Source organism: Lepidochelys kempii, chromosome 3, assembly GCF_965140285.1.
Source record: "Lepidochelys kempii isolate rLepKem1 chromosome 3, rLepKem1.hap1, whole genome shotgun sequence".
Classification (NCBI taxonomy): domain Eukaryota; kingdom Metazoa; phylum Chordata; order Testudines; family Cheloniidae; genus Lepidochelys; species Lepidochelys kempii.
The window spans coordinates 63,201,637-63,219,629 of NC_136382.1; the positions used below are offsets into that span (position 1 = coordinate 63,201,637).

Here is a 17,993-nt window from a genome sequence, read left to right on the forward strand (position 1 = left end):
CCAAAAATGTCAGGTATTGGGAATTCAACAGGAAAAAACTTGTCTGCTTGGGTCAAAGACTAATTTTCAATTTAGTATTTCATGCTTGCTTTTTAAGTTGTCAACTAACCAACTCAGAAAATCACTTCCATCATGTTTCAGATAGTATCTGAAACAAAAAACATAGTGCCAGATATTACCCTGGATTGAAGTCAATGAGAGCCACATATCTATCATCAAGGGTAGAATTTGGCCTTTGGTAACGGAAATGGTTCCTATTTCCACCTCTCCATCTTTGTCCTTTCAAGATTTCCTTTAGCACTTTATGCACAAGTCATGAATGGAGAGAGTCCAGAGAAGAGCGACAAAAATGATTAAAGGTCTAGAAAACATGACCTATGAGGGAAAATTGAAAAAATTGGGTTTGTTTAGTCTGGAAAAGAGAAGACTGAGAGGGGGCATAACAGTTTTCAAGTATGTAAAAGGTTGTTACAAGGAGGAGGAAGAAAAATTGTTTTTCTTAACCTCTGAGGATAGGAAAAGAAGCAATCGGCTTAAATTGCAGCAAGGGAGGTTTAGGTTGGACGTTAGGAAAAACTTTCTAACTGTCAGGGTGGTTGAGCACTGGAATAAATTGCCTAGGGAGGTTGTGGAATCTCCATCATTGGAGATTTTTAAGAGCAGGTTAGACAAACACCTGTCAGAAATGGTCTAGATAATACTTAGTCCTGCCTCGCGTGCAGGGGACTAGACTAGATGACCTCTCAAGGTCCCTTCCAGTTCTATGATTCTATGATTATTGCTATTTTCTAAGACAAAAGACTCCATAACTTTTTTTTTTCATGGCTTATCCTTCTCTTGATCAATTAATGGCTGAATAAGGTAAGTTATGATTCAGTAGAGCTACATATTAGGTGTATTGCTCTTATAATTAAATAAATTTGTCTGGCTTTTGCATTTATTTCTACTTTCTACACAACCGGTCATATCTACATTGAATAACCATGTGATTTTTTTTTTTGCTTAACAATAGTCCATCTTCACTCATTTCTCCCCCCAAAACCACACACACCATCTTGTTACCCCCATTTGTCACATCATGTGCACATTTGTTTGGCAAACTCTTTGGAAGGGAGATCATTTTCTTCTATCTGCCCTATATATAGAGCACCTAAGAAACTTCTGAGCTCTGTAAAAATAATAAATAATGTAGACTTCTCAGATTCCTTGGCATGAACATTTTACAAAAGTTGCCAATATTTATTCAGCTAAGTTTCTCATTCTGTATAAGATGACTCACTCGTTGTCCACATTATACATATATTATTGCTGAGTCACTTCTTATGTGACTCATGGAAGAAATTAGTCTTCTGTCGTGGCTTGACAGCAGAATGGGGAGGGCTTTCCATGTGCAGAGGGAGGCCTGGAAAAGAGATGGTTTGGGGGAAGTGGACAAATGCAGTATCAAAAATGCATCATTTGCAGAGTGGAAAGGGGCTGGGGAGATATGATTTAGTAAGAATAGATTTTAGCATGACTTTTAGCTGAATGACTGTGGTATCTTGAAACAAGATGTTAGTTCATAATTTAGATTTCATTTGGGACTGTAAATGGGGCATGATATTACTGTGATTCTCCATCATTAACTTTACTCTTCATTCCTTCTCCAGTAACATTGGTTAGTAAGGGCTGCAGAAGTGAGAGTTTCCACCAAATGGTCTTTATTATTAAAAGAACTTGATTTCTGCAGTTTTGAAGTAATCATCACAAGTAACTTCAGTGGCAAAGAAGTGTCAGAGTGACACAGGGAGTAGTGGCACTTCATGAGGGTAGAATCTGAAGACTGAATTGCATGGGCTAAACTGGGAGTTGGGCATTTTGTATAGCGTGCAGCTGAAAATATGGAACCTGTTGAATGCCTTAAAAAAAGCACAAAAATAAGAGGGTAGGTTTTGAGGAGCAGGTATCTGTGTAAGTGCTGCAGTGGATTTTTAAACACAAGAGTGCAAATTGAACTCCTAAGCTTCAGCAGTATGTACATTTAAGGAAGTATGAATAACTAAAAGCACACAATGTCTGAACAATGCTTTCCTCTCCAGTTTCATTTATTACAAATCGAATGCCAGGGATTTGTCAGTCTGTGAACATATTTGGAAAATGGTTTCATTGTTGTCTCTTTTAAAAGTCTTTTATGTGAAGAGTTTATGAATTGGGAAAAGGCAACCACGGCTACCCACAGCTAACCATAGCTTCAGCTAAAGGGCAGCAGCTGGAAAGGGCAAAATTTTTATCTTAAGTGGTGGGTCCAGAATGACCAGTTCTCTTCCAGATTCTTTTAATTTAATGGTAAACATTAAATTTTATAATTACTGAGTGGTGGTCAATAATGGCCATAAATAATAGCACCAAGATTGTTCACAGCAGTTGGTCTATGGCTTTGTGCACATTAGTAGCCAGGAACGCATATTGTGGGGGTGTTATTGCTTAAGTATACTTTAAAAAAATGCATAGGCTCTTGTATTGGTGTAAGTACAACAACACGCTTCTCTAAGACAATCAGAAAACATTTATTCTCTAATAGCAGAGTAAACAATTACAACTGAATTTCATTTACATCCATCAGGTTAAATGGACACCCATCAGGTGTGTGGTATAGAAATAAAATTAACGGAATGAAATATTGTCATGGGATCTGAGATACCTGCTTTAAAAACAAATGCTGAAATAATTTTTGATAAGTTTTTTGGCATTATCAAGAGATGTACTTATTTAGATTTAAATACAAACTCCTGAAAGAAGGCCTATCCCAGGCTCCACATGCTTTTGCTACCAATTAAAAACACAACACAAATCATAGCAAAACATAAACAGCAGCACCTTTCTCTCCTTCCCCACATGCTGCCAGGCTCCCTCAAAATTATTCCACCTTCAACTGCCTCAGCCCTCCACAACTGCTTACTCAAATGTCTTCTCTTTGCAGTGGGCCCAGGCGATAGACAGGTTCAGGGTATTTCAGACCAAAGCAGGGGAAACTTCATCTTGGGACAATGGACATTATCTCTAACACTGAACTGTCGGAAAGGTTATGAAGTGTTTGGAATGTAACTCTCTGGTTATATTCTGAGCTGCCCTGAAGAACAGAATCCTCTATGAAGCTGAGTTTGCTATTGGAGGACTCCAGTGTATTATATAAAAACTTCAGCACTTTCTTACAAACTGTAGGATGATCTTGAATGATGATTTGACCTGTTGTGTGTGCAACAGTGAAGTTGGGATATTGTGCACAATACATGGCTCCACCATTTAATAAGTGAACCCTGAGTCCCCTTTTGAGATTAAACTTAAATCTTAAAATATACTGGGACTTCTGGAAAGTGCATTCAGAGTCAGCTCTGAAATCTGCATCTTATCCACTTCTAATAATGTAAACTCTCTCTTTCTAGCTAATATTATCTAGGTGCCATTATTAGATAATTGAATGAATGTAATAATTTACCATACATCATCCCCAAGCTTCTTAATATGGTTTAGTGCCTTTATTTTATCCCTCCTTTTTCTCAGATTGAGAGGTGGGGAGTAGTCCTCCATATCCCTGCTGTAACCATACAGATTCTTTTTCTTTGTTTCTTGTCAACTTCACTCTGTGAGGTCCAGCATTGTAGCCATATTTCCACCCAAAGAAAACTGGTCAGAATGCTCATTGCCCATTAAGCCCCTCTTAAATGTACAAATACGATTGCTGCGGGTTAATGCAAGCCACTCCTTTCCAATCAAGGTGGAGCACACGGCCTCCTTTTTACTGTCATCCATCTTACTCAGCCCTAGGATAGAGGTTTGATTTCTCCAGGTTTTTGGTTTATTATTTCTTCACAAAGATCAGACAAACATAAGATTTGGAAAGAAGAGGTGCAACAATTAGAGGTGTCAAGAAAACAAGATATGAAAGCAATATACAAAAAAAGGTTACATTGTATGGAAACAGATTTAGGCCAACAGAGCCAGTGGTAAAAAAGGCTACCAATGAATTGACAACAAATGCCAAAGAGGTGCTGCTTGTGACATTCCCCTGGTGTAATCTGGACCGGTAATCTGAGAGGTCACTCCAAACCTTGGCTCTGGGAGCCAGCCTTACCCTGCTGCACTGTAAGAACCCCCACTCCTGGGCTGTTCACGCACAGCCTCTGGCATGTAAGCTGCTCCTTGGATTGTGCAACTGAATGACACTAGCCAATATCTCCAGTCCCAGACACAACCCTAGGAACCTCCGTCTTGCAGTGCCCAGTTATGCCCGCTGGACTCCATAGGCGCCGACTTCCTCACTTTCCCCTGGGTGCTCGACCCGCCCTCTGCCCCAGCCCTGTCCCACTCCACCCCTTCCATGTGGCCCCGCCCCTGCCCGGCCTCTTCCCACCCCTGCCCTGACTCCAATCAAAAAGGATTAAGATGGTGAAGACACTGCAGAAGACAAACAGATGATAGGATGCCAAAGAAAATAATGCAAACACAGCTAGGGTCAATCAGACCTAGTGAATGACCACTGATTAGATGGCAGGACATCATATGCAGGGCATGACCAGGCTGGGCTTAAGGGAAGAACAAGCTATGGGCAGGAATGAAAGGTGATGCTGTACTGCTCCAGGCTTCTGCAAAGATGTTTTGGGATGAAGAGAGAGAGAGATTTCTTCATTTTCCCTTCTCTACAGCATTGCCCTGTACAATCAATCTTCTACCGCAACTAGAATTGGCTTGTCAGCTACACATCTACACACACATTTCTACCTTCCTGTTTCCCAGCCATTTCTTTTTGTGCCCTCTATTACATTTGTAGCAGCACAGTTTTGTTTAATCTTCCATAAAGTACTGGTATAACAATTAATTATTTTTACCATGAAACCTTTTAAAAAAAATCATAGTTTACATTTTCAACTTGTCTCAGAATGCAAATATTTCAGCCTTCCCTGTAAACATGAAAACCTGCTCATAAATCATTTGAACAATATTTTATTTTATGGCAAGTTTCTTTACATTCAACCAAATGTTTCTGCCATTTGGTTTCCAAGCATCTAATGTTGCACAATGGAAATGGAATGCGAGTCTGGCTACAGGATATGGACAGGAGTGGCTGCAGAAACTGACTTTAAGGGCTCGTCCTGCAAAGGTTCTGCATTTATATGATTTCTTGGTGTAAAATTTCACATGGCTGCTAGTTGTTTCTCTCTAGAGAGTTCATAGTATCTCTGTATAGTGTACACACAGGCTAAAATGCAGATCTACAAGATTATGTGTCTGTAATTTCTCAGTATCAAATTTCTTATACTTAACCATTGGGATTTGAACGTTCTTGGTCCCTTGCAGGATTGGATGTTTCATATGCATGGACTGTAAAGAGAAATAAAAAGAAATCTGGATTTGCAATAGTTTGGACGTATGGCTTGTAAAATTTTATACTGAGAAATTACAGACACAAGACATGTGAGTGGGCCCAAGATAATAGAAACTCATTGCAAAAATTGAGAATGTGACAATAGAAACACGTTGAAATGAGGTATGCTCTTGATCAGAAGAGACCAAAACATGGGAGAGATATTCCAGTGTGTATATTACTAAACTTTCAGGGTTAGTGATGCAGATGGATAATTAGAGAGAGAATAAAGGGAACTGGCAGGTATTGTTTGATATCTTGTCAAAAGTATTTTGTGGCAGAGCAGACATATGACCACTGTTCCGGTTCATCGCCTGCCTGCAGTCAATTCTGATCACATCCCTCACTTCTTTTCAATAGCTGCATCTGAGTCCCAAGAAAAATGTTATTTTTATCTGAAGTTGTACATGAAACACAGATTTCTTTTTAGCTTTCTCTCATTGCTGTAGGCACACATCAAAGTATTCATTTTAAATGGAAGATAAAGGCAGCATTTGTTTAACATCAGAAAATGGGCCCACACAAAATCTCCATGTCTAACCCCCGCTCAGGTCCTGGGGTTGTCCAAACTCTTACTTGAGCCCAACTCTATTTACAGTAATATATATATATATATATACACATATATAAAAACTATTCAATTTAAACCAACTCACAATACAATACTATGATTTATAATTAATATCCCTAAGAATAGAAAGAAAATGCTGCTTAGTGACTATAAAAAACAAAATAATGTCAGCAATAATCCAGATGCACTTTCAGAATATTTGAATACAGCATTTAAAAGGTTTTAAGAGCCTTAAAGTACTCAAGAATATTTTATATGGAAAGTCCTCTAGCTTCTTAGTAATGTTGCCTGAGGCCACCTAAACAAATAGAACAAGCTTTTTTCTTCCCATGGCTTTAGTAAGTTTATTGCAGCTCTGTAATGCAATGAAGCAACATGAACTCTTTGATATATTTTAAAAGACAAACATGAAATGGGAGGGAAAAATTAATGGATATGAGATATGTGGCTTTGGAACTTAGCAAATAATAGAAGAAACCTTAATATAAGAGAAAAATCTTACAGTATTTGTGCTGCCAGACTTTAATAGCATGTAAGCATTTCAAAATTTTCTATTTCCTTACTGCATCCTTTCCAAATATACAATAGTTTAATTGGATTCAATTCCTGGCTCTGTTATACAATTCCTATCTGACTTTGAGCACATATTAGGACTGTTCATGAGAGGCGCTAAGTGACTTCAGCTTCAATTTACTCAAATCGGAGTTAAGAGCACTCAGCACGCCACAGAATTGGACACGTAATCTCTCTGTACCTCAGTTTACCTATATGTAAAATGGGATTAATAATACTTCTCTCTCTCACAGCAGCGTTGGAAGGCTAGAGTCACTAATATTTGTAAAACATTATGAGATCTTCAAATGGAAGAAGCTGTATTCAATAGGCCTGATTCGGGCTGTTGTACTTTACCAATAAATATTTAGTAGGGCTGGACTAGGAATATCAGGATAAAATACTGAATAGAGAACATTTAGGTGAGATATTAAGTTAAATAATTTCCCAAAGTAAAATCTATTAGACTGTAGAATCAGGTGGGAAGTCATAGAAGGTCCACACTTAAAAACAGTCTGGAAAACCACTGGAAGATAGAATGTAGGAAACAATCCTGCATCGAAAGGAGAGTGGACTAAACTATGTAATGGGGAATGTCTAACAAATTCTTATGACCACCATGCTGCCATCAAGAAATTTTAACAAATTGTTCCTGGTTATACAACAACTAACCATAATTAAAGTTTGGGGTCCTTTGGGCCCTTTGCTGGCTCTTCAGCAGCGGCTAACCAATAAACTGTTGGGTGATGCTATTTTTTCTGCCCCCACAGTGAGAGTAAGGACTGCAGCACTGAGCTCTAATAAAATAAGCACAAAAAATAAAATTGATGTTAAGGCTCTTAGAATACAAGGGAAAATATTTTTGCCAAATAATAAAAAAGACAAAATTGGAAAGGAAATAAATATTATTTAAAAGGTTCTAACATGGTATTAGAATGAATGCAACATCTTTAGGACCAGTCTTGCAAAGTGTTAAACTCGTGCATTGCTTTGCCCACGTGAGCAGTCCCATTGATTTCAATAAAGTGAGGTATAATTCTTAAATCTTTGCAGAAGACAGGAGCATTATTAGTTTATAAGATTGTGCTTTAATCTTCAGGATATTGATAGTCTGTTCTAGAGCTTATTTGGAAGTCAATGAGAGTCTTTCCAATGACTTTCATGGATCAGGACCTAAATAGACACTGCGTGTCGTGATTTTGTATCTTATTTTTATTTTAAATCTTACAGCCAAACAATGTCTCAGGATCTCAATATATATAATAAAATATGAAAATAGCTTTAAAAATGTGCTTGACATTCATATCCTTTGGCTGCCAGCAAAGGAAAGTCCAAATGTCACATTCTGCCCTTCCTGTGCCCGTGCAATGTTATTTAAGTCAGTGGCATTACATGAGCATAATGGAGAACAACACAAGCCAGTTCAGCAGCAGGGATAGATCATGTGGTGGGGAGAGGTTAATCAGAGGGGTGATTGGCCACCTGGCTGGGTCTGGAGACCTAGGAGGATGAGGGTAACAATGACAGGAATATGTGACTAGCTAGAGACACAATCTGTAGGTTTCAAGGGTTGTTTTTTTTTTTTTTAAATGTAAAGAACATTATTGAGGATGGCTCAATCCCTATTAGCCACTGACTGGTAAACTGAGACATCTCTTTACCCTAATCAGCTCAGAGAAAATCTGCCACATACCTGCCAACATTTGAAAGCTATAAATATGTACAGCTGGGTGAAGACTGGGACCCACTTTAACGCAACTGAAATATATTGGGTTAGGATGACTTTCTGAAAGGGCAAGCAGTCTGATTTTCTTCGGTCTCAAACCTTGTGTTGTAATTTTCACTTGTGTGAAGCAAGTGTAAAAAATGCCACCAGATCACAATGGTGGCCTTTGACACCCACTTTGTGCAGACGGGTAGACACTAGGCCAGGCAGTAGAAAATAAAGCTGAGAGTGAGGGGAATTCAAAACTCAGCTGAAAAATAGGATTTTGTCATTTCTAAACACCATCAGCTGGCATGCAGGCAAAGCTCAATGTGAAAGAAGCCCTTATTATGGATGTACTTTAATAATGCTGCAGATGAAAACAAGCTGTTAGGCACTGTGGCCTGTATCTTTAAAAATGGTCCTTACTTGCCTCTGTTCCACTGTTGATTTGCGAGGGTGTCTAGATCCTTGGCCATAAATAACTGGGGTGACCAGCATGCCTGGCAGGCCGTGGTACTGAGCCCCCCAACTCAGGCTCAAGTCAATGGGAGCTGCGGGTGTGCAACATCTCTGGGAATCAGGCCTCCTCGAAGTGTCCCCTATGGGAGCCACCAGAATTTAGAGACAGCCAGAATTAGCGGCTACTATTCAGTAGGTTGTTCCCTACTAAACTACCTGACCGTGGGGACGGATCTAAAGCCCGGTTTTCAGACCGGGGTGGGGCCCCGTTCGACCTGCCGCCCCCCCAGCTGGGAGGTGCAGGTTGCCCCCTGGAAACACATCCACCAGCTGGCAGAGCGGCAGCACTACAATTCCCAGCAACCACTGCGCACGCCCCTCTCATCCCCCCGTCCTGCTTTCGTCTCCTGCCTCCCGCTCCGCTCTGGGTGTCTGCGCTGCGGCTGCGGCTGCTGCCAGGCGAAGCGGGAGTCCCGAGGCGGAGGCAGGGCTGGAGCTGCTAGCGCCTCTGGGCTTCAGCGGGGTGAGCAAGGCGGGCTAGGTCCTGCAAGCAACCCCCCAGCTCGCAGCAGCGGCTTTCAGCTGCAGGAGTGGAAGCCCCCTTAGCTCTTCCACGCCTCCCCTTGGCTGGAGAGAAGCGGCGAATGAAGTGAGGATGGTTATCCGGGTGTTCATCGCATCCTCCTCTGGCTCGGTGGCGGTGAGTGATGGGGGGCGTGGGAGGCGCACCTGGAGGGGCAGAGGGGCAGGCGGTGGCTGCGGCCAGCTGGCTGCTTGGGATCCCCAGCCACCCACGCTGCTATCGCTAAAGCTGGCTGGGGGGATGGCGCTTCCCCGCTGCAAACATTCACGGTATGCATCCGATGAAGTGAGCTGTAGCTCAGGAAAGCTCATGCTCAAATAAATTGGTTAGTCTCTAAGGTGCCACAAGTACTCCTTTTCTTTTTACACACAACTCTGCTGCTCATCAAATGTTTGGAAATTCCAAGGAACCACTTGGATTTGGGTGGGGCCAATTGCTTAGGGGACCTACATTTCAGATAGTAGTTAGTGGTGGACAGGGGTGCCTTTGTTGATAAGATTTGGTGGGGTGGAGTAAGAAAAGAGGTCTCAAATTTGAACCATAAATTCCACGAAACTACAGTATCTGACAGGTTTCAGAGTAGCAGCTGTGTTAGTCTGTAGCCGCAAAAAGAAAAGGAGGACTTGTGGCACCTTAGTCTCTAAGTACTCCTTTTCTTTTTACAGTCTCTGAGGAACTGCGTTATACAAGAATTATTGTTCTTTTTAACCTCTGAGGATAGGACAAGAACCAATAGGCTTAAATTGCAGCAGGGGTGGTTTAGAATCATAGAATCAGAGCTGGCTCCAGGCACCAGCATTCCAAGCAGGTGCCTGGGGTGGCAATCTTAAAGGGGCGGCAGGCCATGCGTCGTTAGGGCGGCATGAGTTTTTTCACCACGGTGGCAATTCAGCATCAGCTTGTATCTTCACAGTCCAACGGCAGCAATTCGGCGGCAGCCCCCTTCTTCGGCCACCCGCGGCGGCAATTTAGTGGCAGCTCCCTTCTTCAGACGGCAATTTGGCGTGCTGCTTGCGGCAGCAAAAAGTGTAGAGCCGGCCCTGCATCGAATATCAGGGTTGGAAGGAACCTCAGGAGGTCATCTAGTGTTTGGAAATTCCTCAAAGCAGGACCAATCGCCAATTTTTGCTCCAGATCCCTAAATGGCCCCCTCAAGGATTGAACTCACAACCCTGGTTTAGCAGGCCAATGCTCAAACCACTGAGCTATCCTTCCCCTTTAGGTTGCTTATTTGGGAAAAACTTTCTGTCAGGGTGTTTAAACAGTGAAATAAATTGGAGTAAAAGACCTCTTGAGGTCCCTCCAGTCCTACAATTCTATGATTCCCATAATTTAGTTTAAAAACAAGCAGAGCAGGATATCTGCTTGGTATTTTTTTTGTTTTTGTTTTTTAAATAAAGTGTATTTCCTCGTTTTATTATAAGAGTATTGCTGTGATAGATTGTTTCCTCTCTCCTAGCAGAAGTTCTTATCATGGTACAGCCCTCCCTGTTGTTATTCTACCATTTCCATTCTAAACTTGATTTAGACTAGAATGTTAGTATTTACTGTAGCATTGCTTCCAACATAATTATACTTGGTTGTATGTAGTCAGTCTTCATCTAGCACTGGCGTACAAAAACTTTACTGTGAGAGAAAATTTATTTATGCTGTTCCGCTTGTTTTTTGTTTTTTGTATCAGCCTGCCTGCTTTGAAATGAAAGGTATTTAAAATGTCCAGGGAGGTCTGGGGTCATGCGTGTGTGCTTGGAAAAAATTAAAATGACTAAAGAAAGTATAACAAAATTGGTAAGCTGACACTTAAAAAAAACCTTAAAACTCTTCCTTAAGTTATTGATGAGATTTCTTGAGTAAAACAGCCTAGTTTTACCACAAGTACTCCTTTTCTTTTTGCGAATACAGACTAACACGGCTGCTACTCTGAAACCTAGTTTTACCACTGTTAGTCACGTCCCATGGATAGAGAAGGGGAGTCTTGCAACAGCATTGCTTTAGTCTGAAATACGTATTTTTCCTCAGGGCACTGTAACAAACAAAATAAAGTCTACTGATAATTACTGGAGGCTTTTAAAAAAACAAACAAACAAACCACAGAACAACCTCAGGACAAAGGCATATCTGCAAGTTAACAAGTATTTTGAAGTGGGCACAACTCTTTGAATTAAATTTTGAAGGGCATCAATCATTATGTCCTTTGATAGTAGCTGAAGTCCTTACAGTTTTCTCTTGGTTAATTAATTATGCATGTGACCTATAAATATCCATATTCCTATTTAAAATGACAGCTTATATTTCCATGAAGACAATCGGAATGGAAATGCTCATCTGAATGTGTTCTTTAATGAGAAACATCAGAGGGCTTCAGATATAATTGGTATACTTTATGCTTGAGCAGTGCTATTATTGGCATTCTTTTTTTTTTTTTTTTTTTTTTTTGTAGAGTGACAGTGGACTTTGTTCCCCACTGAAGGTTTATGTATTCTCTTCCTTTGGTCTTCTGTTGTGCACTGTTTGTGTTCAGGTCAGTTGCATGATGACAGGTTTCTCGTCTGATACAGTTTGGCATGAAGTGCTTGGAATGCTTAGTATTTTCATGCTTACAGCTAATAAAAACGAATTATCCATTTCAGTAGCCTATTGAGCAAATACAGAATCTCTTCAGAACTTTAACAGTACATGCTCAGTGAGCATTCATAATAGAAACACTCCCTCCCATTAACTGGCAGTCAGTTCATATTGTAGTAGTGCAATATTGATATGTTTAATTTGTCTCATATTTATTTCAAACCATAATGACCTATTTGAGTTTTTTGGGGGGGCTAGGGGAGGAGAAGCTTGGTCCAATAATCACCAGCTAGAATAGTTAAGAATAAGAACATAAGAACGGCCAAAGGTCCATCTAGCCCAGTGTCCTGTCTGCTGGCATTGGCCACTGTTAGGTGCTTCAGAGGCAATGAACAGAACAGGTAATCATCAAGTGATCCATCCCCTGTTGCCCATTCCCAGCTTCGGGCACAGGTAGGGATGGCTGGGCTAATCTAGCTAGTTATTACCTGACTGACAAACAAGTTAATTTTTACACCAAGATCAGCAGCAGTTAGAGATTCCCTCCCATTACCCTGCCATCCCAGTTCTGGGGTTGAAGTGAAGTTTAATTTTCATGTCAATTCATCCACTGGCTTTTCTGCTTTGGCTGCCAGCAGTAGGGCCAATTATGATGGTGACTTAGATGACGTGTACCATTAGTACTGGACTAAGACCACCAACTCACTTTATATAAGCTATTGTACGGCCATCTGATAGGAAAGACTTTCATTTGTTAGTATCTTTGGGCAGAATAGAATAGGTGACATAAAGGGGAAAGGCACTGCAACCCATTACCGATTCTCTACTTTAGTAATACTCTAAAACAGTGAAGTTTTAAAACTTATTTCTTGATGTTTGAGAAGACCACTGTAGAATCAGGTATCAGAGAAGGGAAAGACCAGCTAGGTCATGTCCATACTCTTCCAAGTGCATGGAAAGCCGAGCCTGCATCTTCTCCCGTGCAATTCAGGACACAGCATTATCTCCCTGTTTGCCAAGGGCACTAGAAAATAATGAAACACCCCTCCAGAACCCACACCAACAGGTCTGGAAGGAACTGATGGTTTGATTTCCACTCCTTATGACATCTTGGGTGAAGTTGTAGGACATTTGTAGGCAGTTGTAGGACAACATCTAGGACTGTTCTCTCAAGTGCATTTGCTAGTGCTTTGTCCAATCAAGTTTTAAATGTCTTAGGCAATGCTTCTTCCATCATTTTCCCTAGGAAATTATTGCTGCCCTTCTGTTCTGCTGTGGATGTACAGTTACCTTCTCTTTCTGTTCCATTGTTTGTAGATAAACTAGTTCTATTTAGTGTTAAATCATGCTGGTATGTCATTCATCGGAATGTTGATTAGTAAGAAAAGACTCAGGTGGCTTGGACATATCAAGTGAATGCTGGAATACAAGATCCCGAAGCGTGCGCTGTACTCTGAAGCTCAAGAAGTGTCTAAAATAGAGGCAGACCACTGTGCAGATTTCAGGATGCTTGCAAAGATGATTTAGTATCCTTTGGAATCCTTTGGATGATTGGGAAAGAAGTGAAGAATGTCACTCTAATTAGCAGCGTCAGCTTGCATGTAGATAGATGGAGCAAGGCATTGCGAAGCAGACTGGATCGGGCTTTGTGAGGACTGGCGTCAGAGGAGGAAAGAATCTGCTGCTCGGATTCAGAGCATTGTTAGTGTATGGGTGTGCCTTATCTGTGGACAGGCCCATCGCTCATGTGTCGGACTTAGCAGCAATCAGAGAACTCATTGGCGCATACACCTTGCTCCGCAAAGAGCGATGGTGCCATTGATTGAGTTCTATTTACAATGTGAGCAAATTAAGATTATTTTTGTTATATTTGGAGTTTTCATAATGCATATCTGAAACAGGAGTGTCAACAAAAGGAAATATGCACACATAAGAATTTACAAAGAAATATCTTTAGATGTTGGGACTTAAATTAGTGACTGATACCTAAAACATACCTTAGACTGAAAGGCACTCTCTCTTCCTTGGCTGGCACTAGATTTTGAGCAAAGATGCTATATACAAAAAAAAAAAAAAAATGTAATGTGGATGTCTCCATGCCTGTGTTTGTAGTACTGACTAGGGGATGGGCAGTTTTTGAAAATGAAAAACATTATGACTAGCTGGTATTTGCAGATATAGAAATAAAATAGTTTTTTCACAGTTATGCAAAATCCTGTTATAACAGTTATTTATCAATATTGGTACTTATACAAGGGCTGTCTGAATTCTGATATACCATCATTTTTAAATGTGTGTGATTTATTTAAGAAATTTATACCTTTACTACCTGTTCCTTAACAGTGCACGGCTTTGTGCCAGAGGCAAGATTCTGTAAATCGGTAATAACGCCACTGATGTCAAATAGATTTACATGATATCAGAATCTGGCCCATTGTAGCTATATTTATAACATTGAGATCAATGTTCTGTAACAAGGTGTGTGGTATGACTGTTTTGTTTTTCATTTCTTAACCTCACTACTGGTGTAAGCAGTGCCAGGATGAGCTCCACCCTGACATCTGGTGGTGAGGTGTGGCAAGTTGTGGAAAAGAACTTCAGGAGCCGATCTCATTTGCATAGGCACACCCACCCCGCCTAGAATGAGGCCATAGCTGCCCAAATGGTCACTTTGGCTGCTGTGGGATCCCCAGTGTCTCTGTTATTGGGGCAGGAAGAATAAATTGTTATTATCCTGATTATGGGAACTGTGCTTGGAACTGTACTTGGCCTTTTGTTATGATGGAGGGACTCACCATCAACTAAGTAGCACTCGCTAGGCAAGGGTCATGGGTTTTAAAACTCTGTGAATTGAGAGAGGCTGGGGACAAGTATTAATACTTGGTGGCATGGGCCCCTTGGTGAGGGCCTTACATGCTAATTGCACTTCCTCCTCTCTCCACTGTGGAATATCAGAGCTAATTTTGATTCCATTAGGAGTCTAGTTACAGGCAGCTGAGCTCACTTTGGGCTAATGGTGCACCAGCACTGAGGCTCCCCTACTACAAGCTGAATTCACCAAAGAGCTGAACTGACTAAGAGCTGAAATCACTGAGTGTTGTGTTAAGTAGTCGGGGAGCCTGAAGATATATTGTGGAGCAGTTTGCGGGATGGCTGGAGTGCCTTGTGGACAGGCTGGTGGAGCAGTTCGTAGGACGGCGGGAGCCGCTGGTGGGACGCGGAGCGGAGCTGAGCGAAGGAGTTCGTGGGGCGGCTGGCGGAGCGGAGCGCTGCTATGGAGCTATGGGGCGGTCAGCTTCAGATCATGTAAGGTGCCTCTTACCCCCGTCCCATCTCCACCCAGGTTGGGAGGTAAAGCTCCACAGATAAACTTTCGAACTCTGGGGCTGCCCTGACCAGGGACAGAGACTTTTGGGGCATTGGACTTTTGGGACTTTGGGTGATTTGGGGTTGCTGGACTCAAGAACCAAAGGGAAAGGGGCATGCCCCAATTTGCTTGGGGTGGGTTTTTTTGCTCATGGGTTGTGTTATGAATCCTGTTGGTGGTGTTTCCCCAACATAATGCCACATTGTTTCTCTCTGTTATTAAAAGGCTTTTTGCTACACTCAGACTATGTGCTTGCGAGAGGGGAAGTATTGCCTCTTGGAGGCGCCCAGCGGCGGTGGTATATATTTGTCCCAGGTCACTGGGTGGGGGCTCGAGCCGGTTTGCATTGTGTTATTGGAATGGATCCCCTAGGTATTGAACCCGGCCCTTGTTGCTGCCAACTCTGACAGGCAGAAGGGTTACACTGGTATTTTGGTTAAATTACTAGTTTTGTTTTGTTTTTAAATAAAGATTCAACAAGCCTACAATACTGGGTTCGGTTTCTTTGTTATCTACACAGCAATGTGTTGCCAATATTCTAACAGGGAGATTTAACAAACCTTCTTCCTCTTTAGCCTGTGATAAGTCTGGTGTGAATGTGCTTGCATGGAAGGTGGGGTGAAGGACAGGGGAATGAATCATCTTATTTTCGTTTAAACAAAACCCCTGTATGCTAACCACGAGGAGAGGTGACATTGTTTGGCAAGCATAATGGTCCAAGTTTTCTCCAATATAATTCCTTTGAAATCTCCACAATTATACCCAGGTTGTACTAAATGTACTGAGCTGGAAATGTCCCTGAAAAATATACTAACCATTGCTAGCACAGTGTTCCCTTTGTTTAGGTGTATTCTCACTGTTTTGTTTTTTTCTTTTTAAATCCCTGACACTTAGTGCAATCTGACCTATGCCAGAGAAAAGAAAAATGGCCTGTCTATAAATATGTGTAGAAGTTCAAAGAATAAGCCCTCTTGGGGAGGGATGGTAAAATGGTATCCAGCAAGAGGTTGAGCACCAGAAGCAGCAAAGAAAATACCTCAACACTTCATTTTGGTGTTAGAATCCCAAGACTTTTCAAGCACATCGCTGTTTCTAGTCCTGCGTATGGTTGATGGTGAACTGTAATAGCTCTGATGGCTTTATTTTATTATGAAACCTGTAGATGCAAATGCTTCATGAATTTAAAAATATCCAGTAAAACAGCTTTAATTGGAATGTAAATATTCCTTTCAGTGTTTGCACCATACAGTCCCCTATCACTGCTTGTGGGCACTACAGAAAACCCTAAGGCCTTGTCCAGACTAAAATAAAAGTTTTTAAAAACACCCTAGTGTAGACAGGGCAAGTTGTAGTTTAACATATTTTAGGTGATGCAGTTGAAACCCAGTGGGAAACCTCGTAAAGACAGCCTAGCAGGTTTTTGCTGGCCCTGCCACCTTTTGCTGCTTCACCCTATACTTCTGTCCCTTCAGGGGAATATGTCCTGAACTCAGCCCTGGTCTACAGTGGGGGCGGGGGGGATCGATCTAAGTTACGCAACTTCAGCTACGTGAATAACCCCAATCTCTAACAATTGCACAACATGTGCTTTTAAGGTTATCTCTTTTCTCTGAATTCACTCATTCTGGCATGATTGTGAAATGATAAAGAACAATTCATACATTTTTAAAGATTTTATTTCTTTAGCCTGTAGAGCTAACAGTTCCATGAGACAATGGTCTAGCCCATGAATAGACCTTTTTTCACTAATGGTCACTGTGGCCCCTTTATTGGGTCTTGCTTCATTCTTTATTGTCACTACTGGCACTGATTGTAGAAGATCCTTAATCTATTAAGTCACCATGTCTGCTAACTGAATTTGATTTCAAACAGTTAAGGTTACTGACATATAGCATCCACAATGCAAATGTGAAAAATCAAGGAAAAGCAAAATTAAGATACTCCAATCACATTTGTTTTGGAAATTGAAAAATAATCCATAACCCATTTCTGTTGTTAGAAAGCAGTTGCGTAATCCAACTAAAACCCAAAGAGGTAAGAGAACCTGGAGCTGTGTTTGTATTCAGCATCAGGTTTGCTTACTTTAGTGACAAAAATAAAAAAAGACTTCAGTGTTGCTTTGCATGGGTACAAGAGTCTATCCACATGCAGCTCACTGCAGGATTTGGTCTTAGATGTCTGGTTTTATTCCTGTTACCCCTGCAAAGCCAACACAACCAAGAGAGTGAGTTGAATTCCATTCTATTTCATGGATCAATAGGATTGTGTGAAAGTTCTTATCTTAGGCAATCTGATTTAAAGGCATTTACTGGCTCTGAGGATCCATTAGCCAAAGTGCCTGTTTGGGCAAAGCATTCTAAGCAGCACAAAACTTCAGCATTTTTCCTTTACCTAGTTTCAGTATTTTAATTATTGAAACAAATTATTCTAGAACAAATCATAGGCATGAATTACATTGAATGCAGAGTGCAGACATCTTGTTCAAGGAAAATATCAAGTTAATGTCAGACCTCTTGGGCTGCAATGTTTTACTGTGTTAAGTAGCCACATCTGATTTTCTTGATTTTCTCCTTACTGCAGCAACGTCTTGACAGTCGTGTTAACAAAAGGTGCTGTAATAGCTGCTGTATCAGATACAGTAAGGGCTCGATCCAAAGATCCTTGATGACTTCAGTGGCCTTTGAATCAGGCCCCAATTGACTAAATACAAGGTTCACAGAATTGCATTGCAGCTTTCTGTGCCTAGTAATTAAACCTTAAAGGTATCTTATTTGTGTGTTTGTTTGG

The 17,993-nt window shown here is 41.1% G+C and overlaps 1 protein-coding gene across 1 annotated transcript in view; it reads left to right on the forward strand.

Moving 5' to 3' along the window:
• The first annotated feature begins 9,145 nt into the window (after nucleotides 1-9,145).
• Nucleotides 9,146-17,993, forward strand: part of SH3BGRL2 (SH3 domain binding glutamate rich protein like 2) — a 48,010-nt gene continuing 39,162 nt past the window's right edge. Inside the window, exon 1 of the mRNA XM_073336519.2 lies at nucleotides 9,146-9,391. Coding sequence (XP_073192620.1) covers nucleotides 9,347-9,391 — 45 coding nt within the window. The 5' untranslated portion in view covers nucleotides 9,146-9,346. The remainder of the gene's footprint in view (nucleotides 9,392-17,993) is intronic.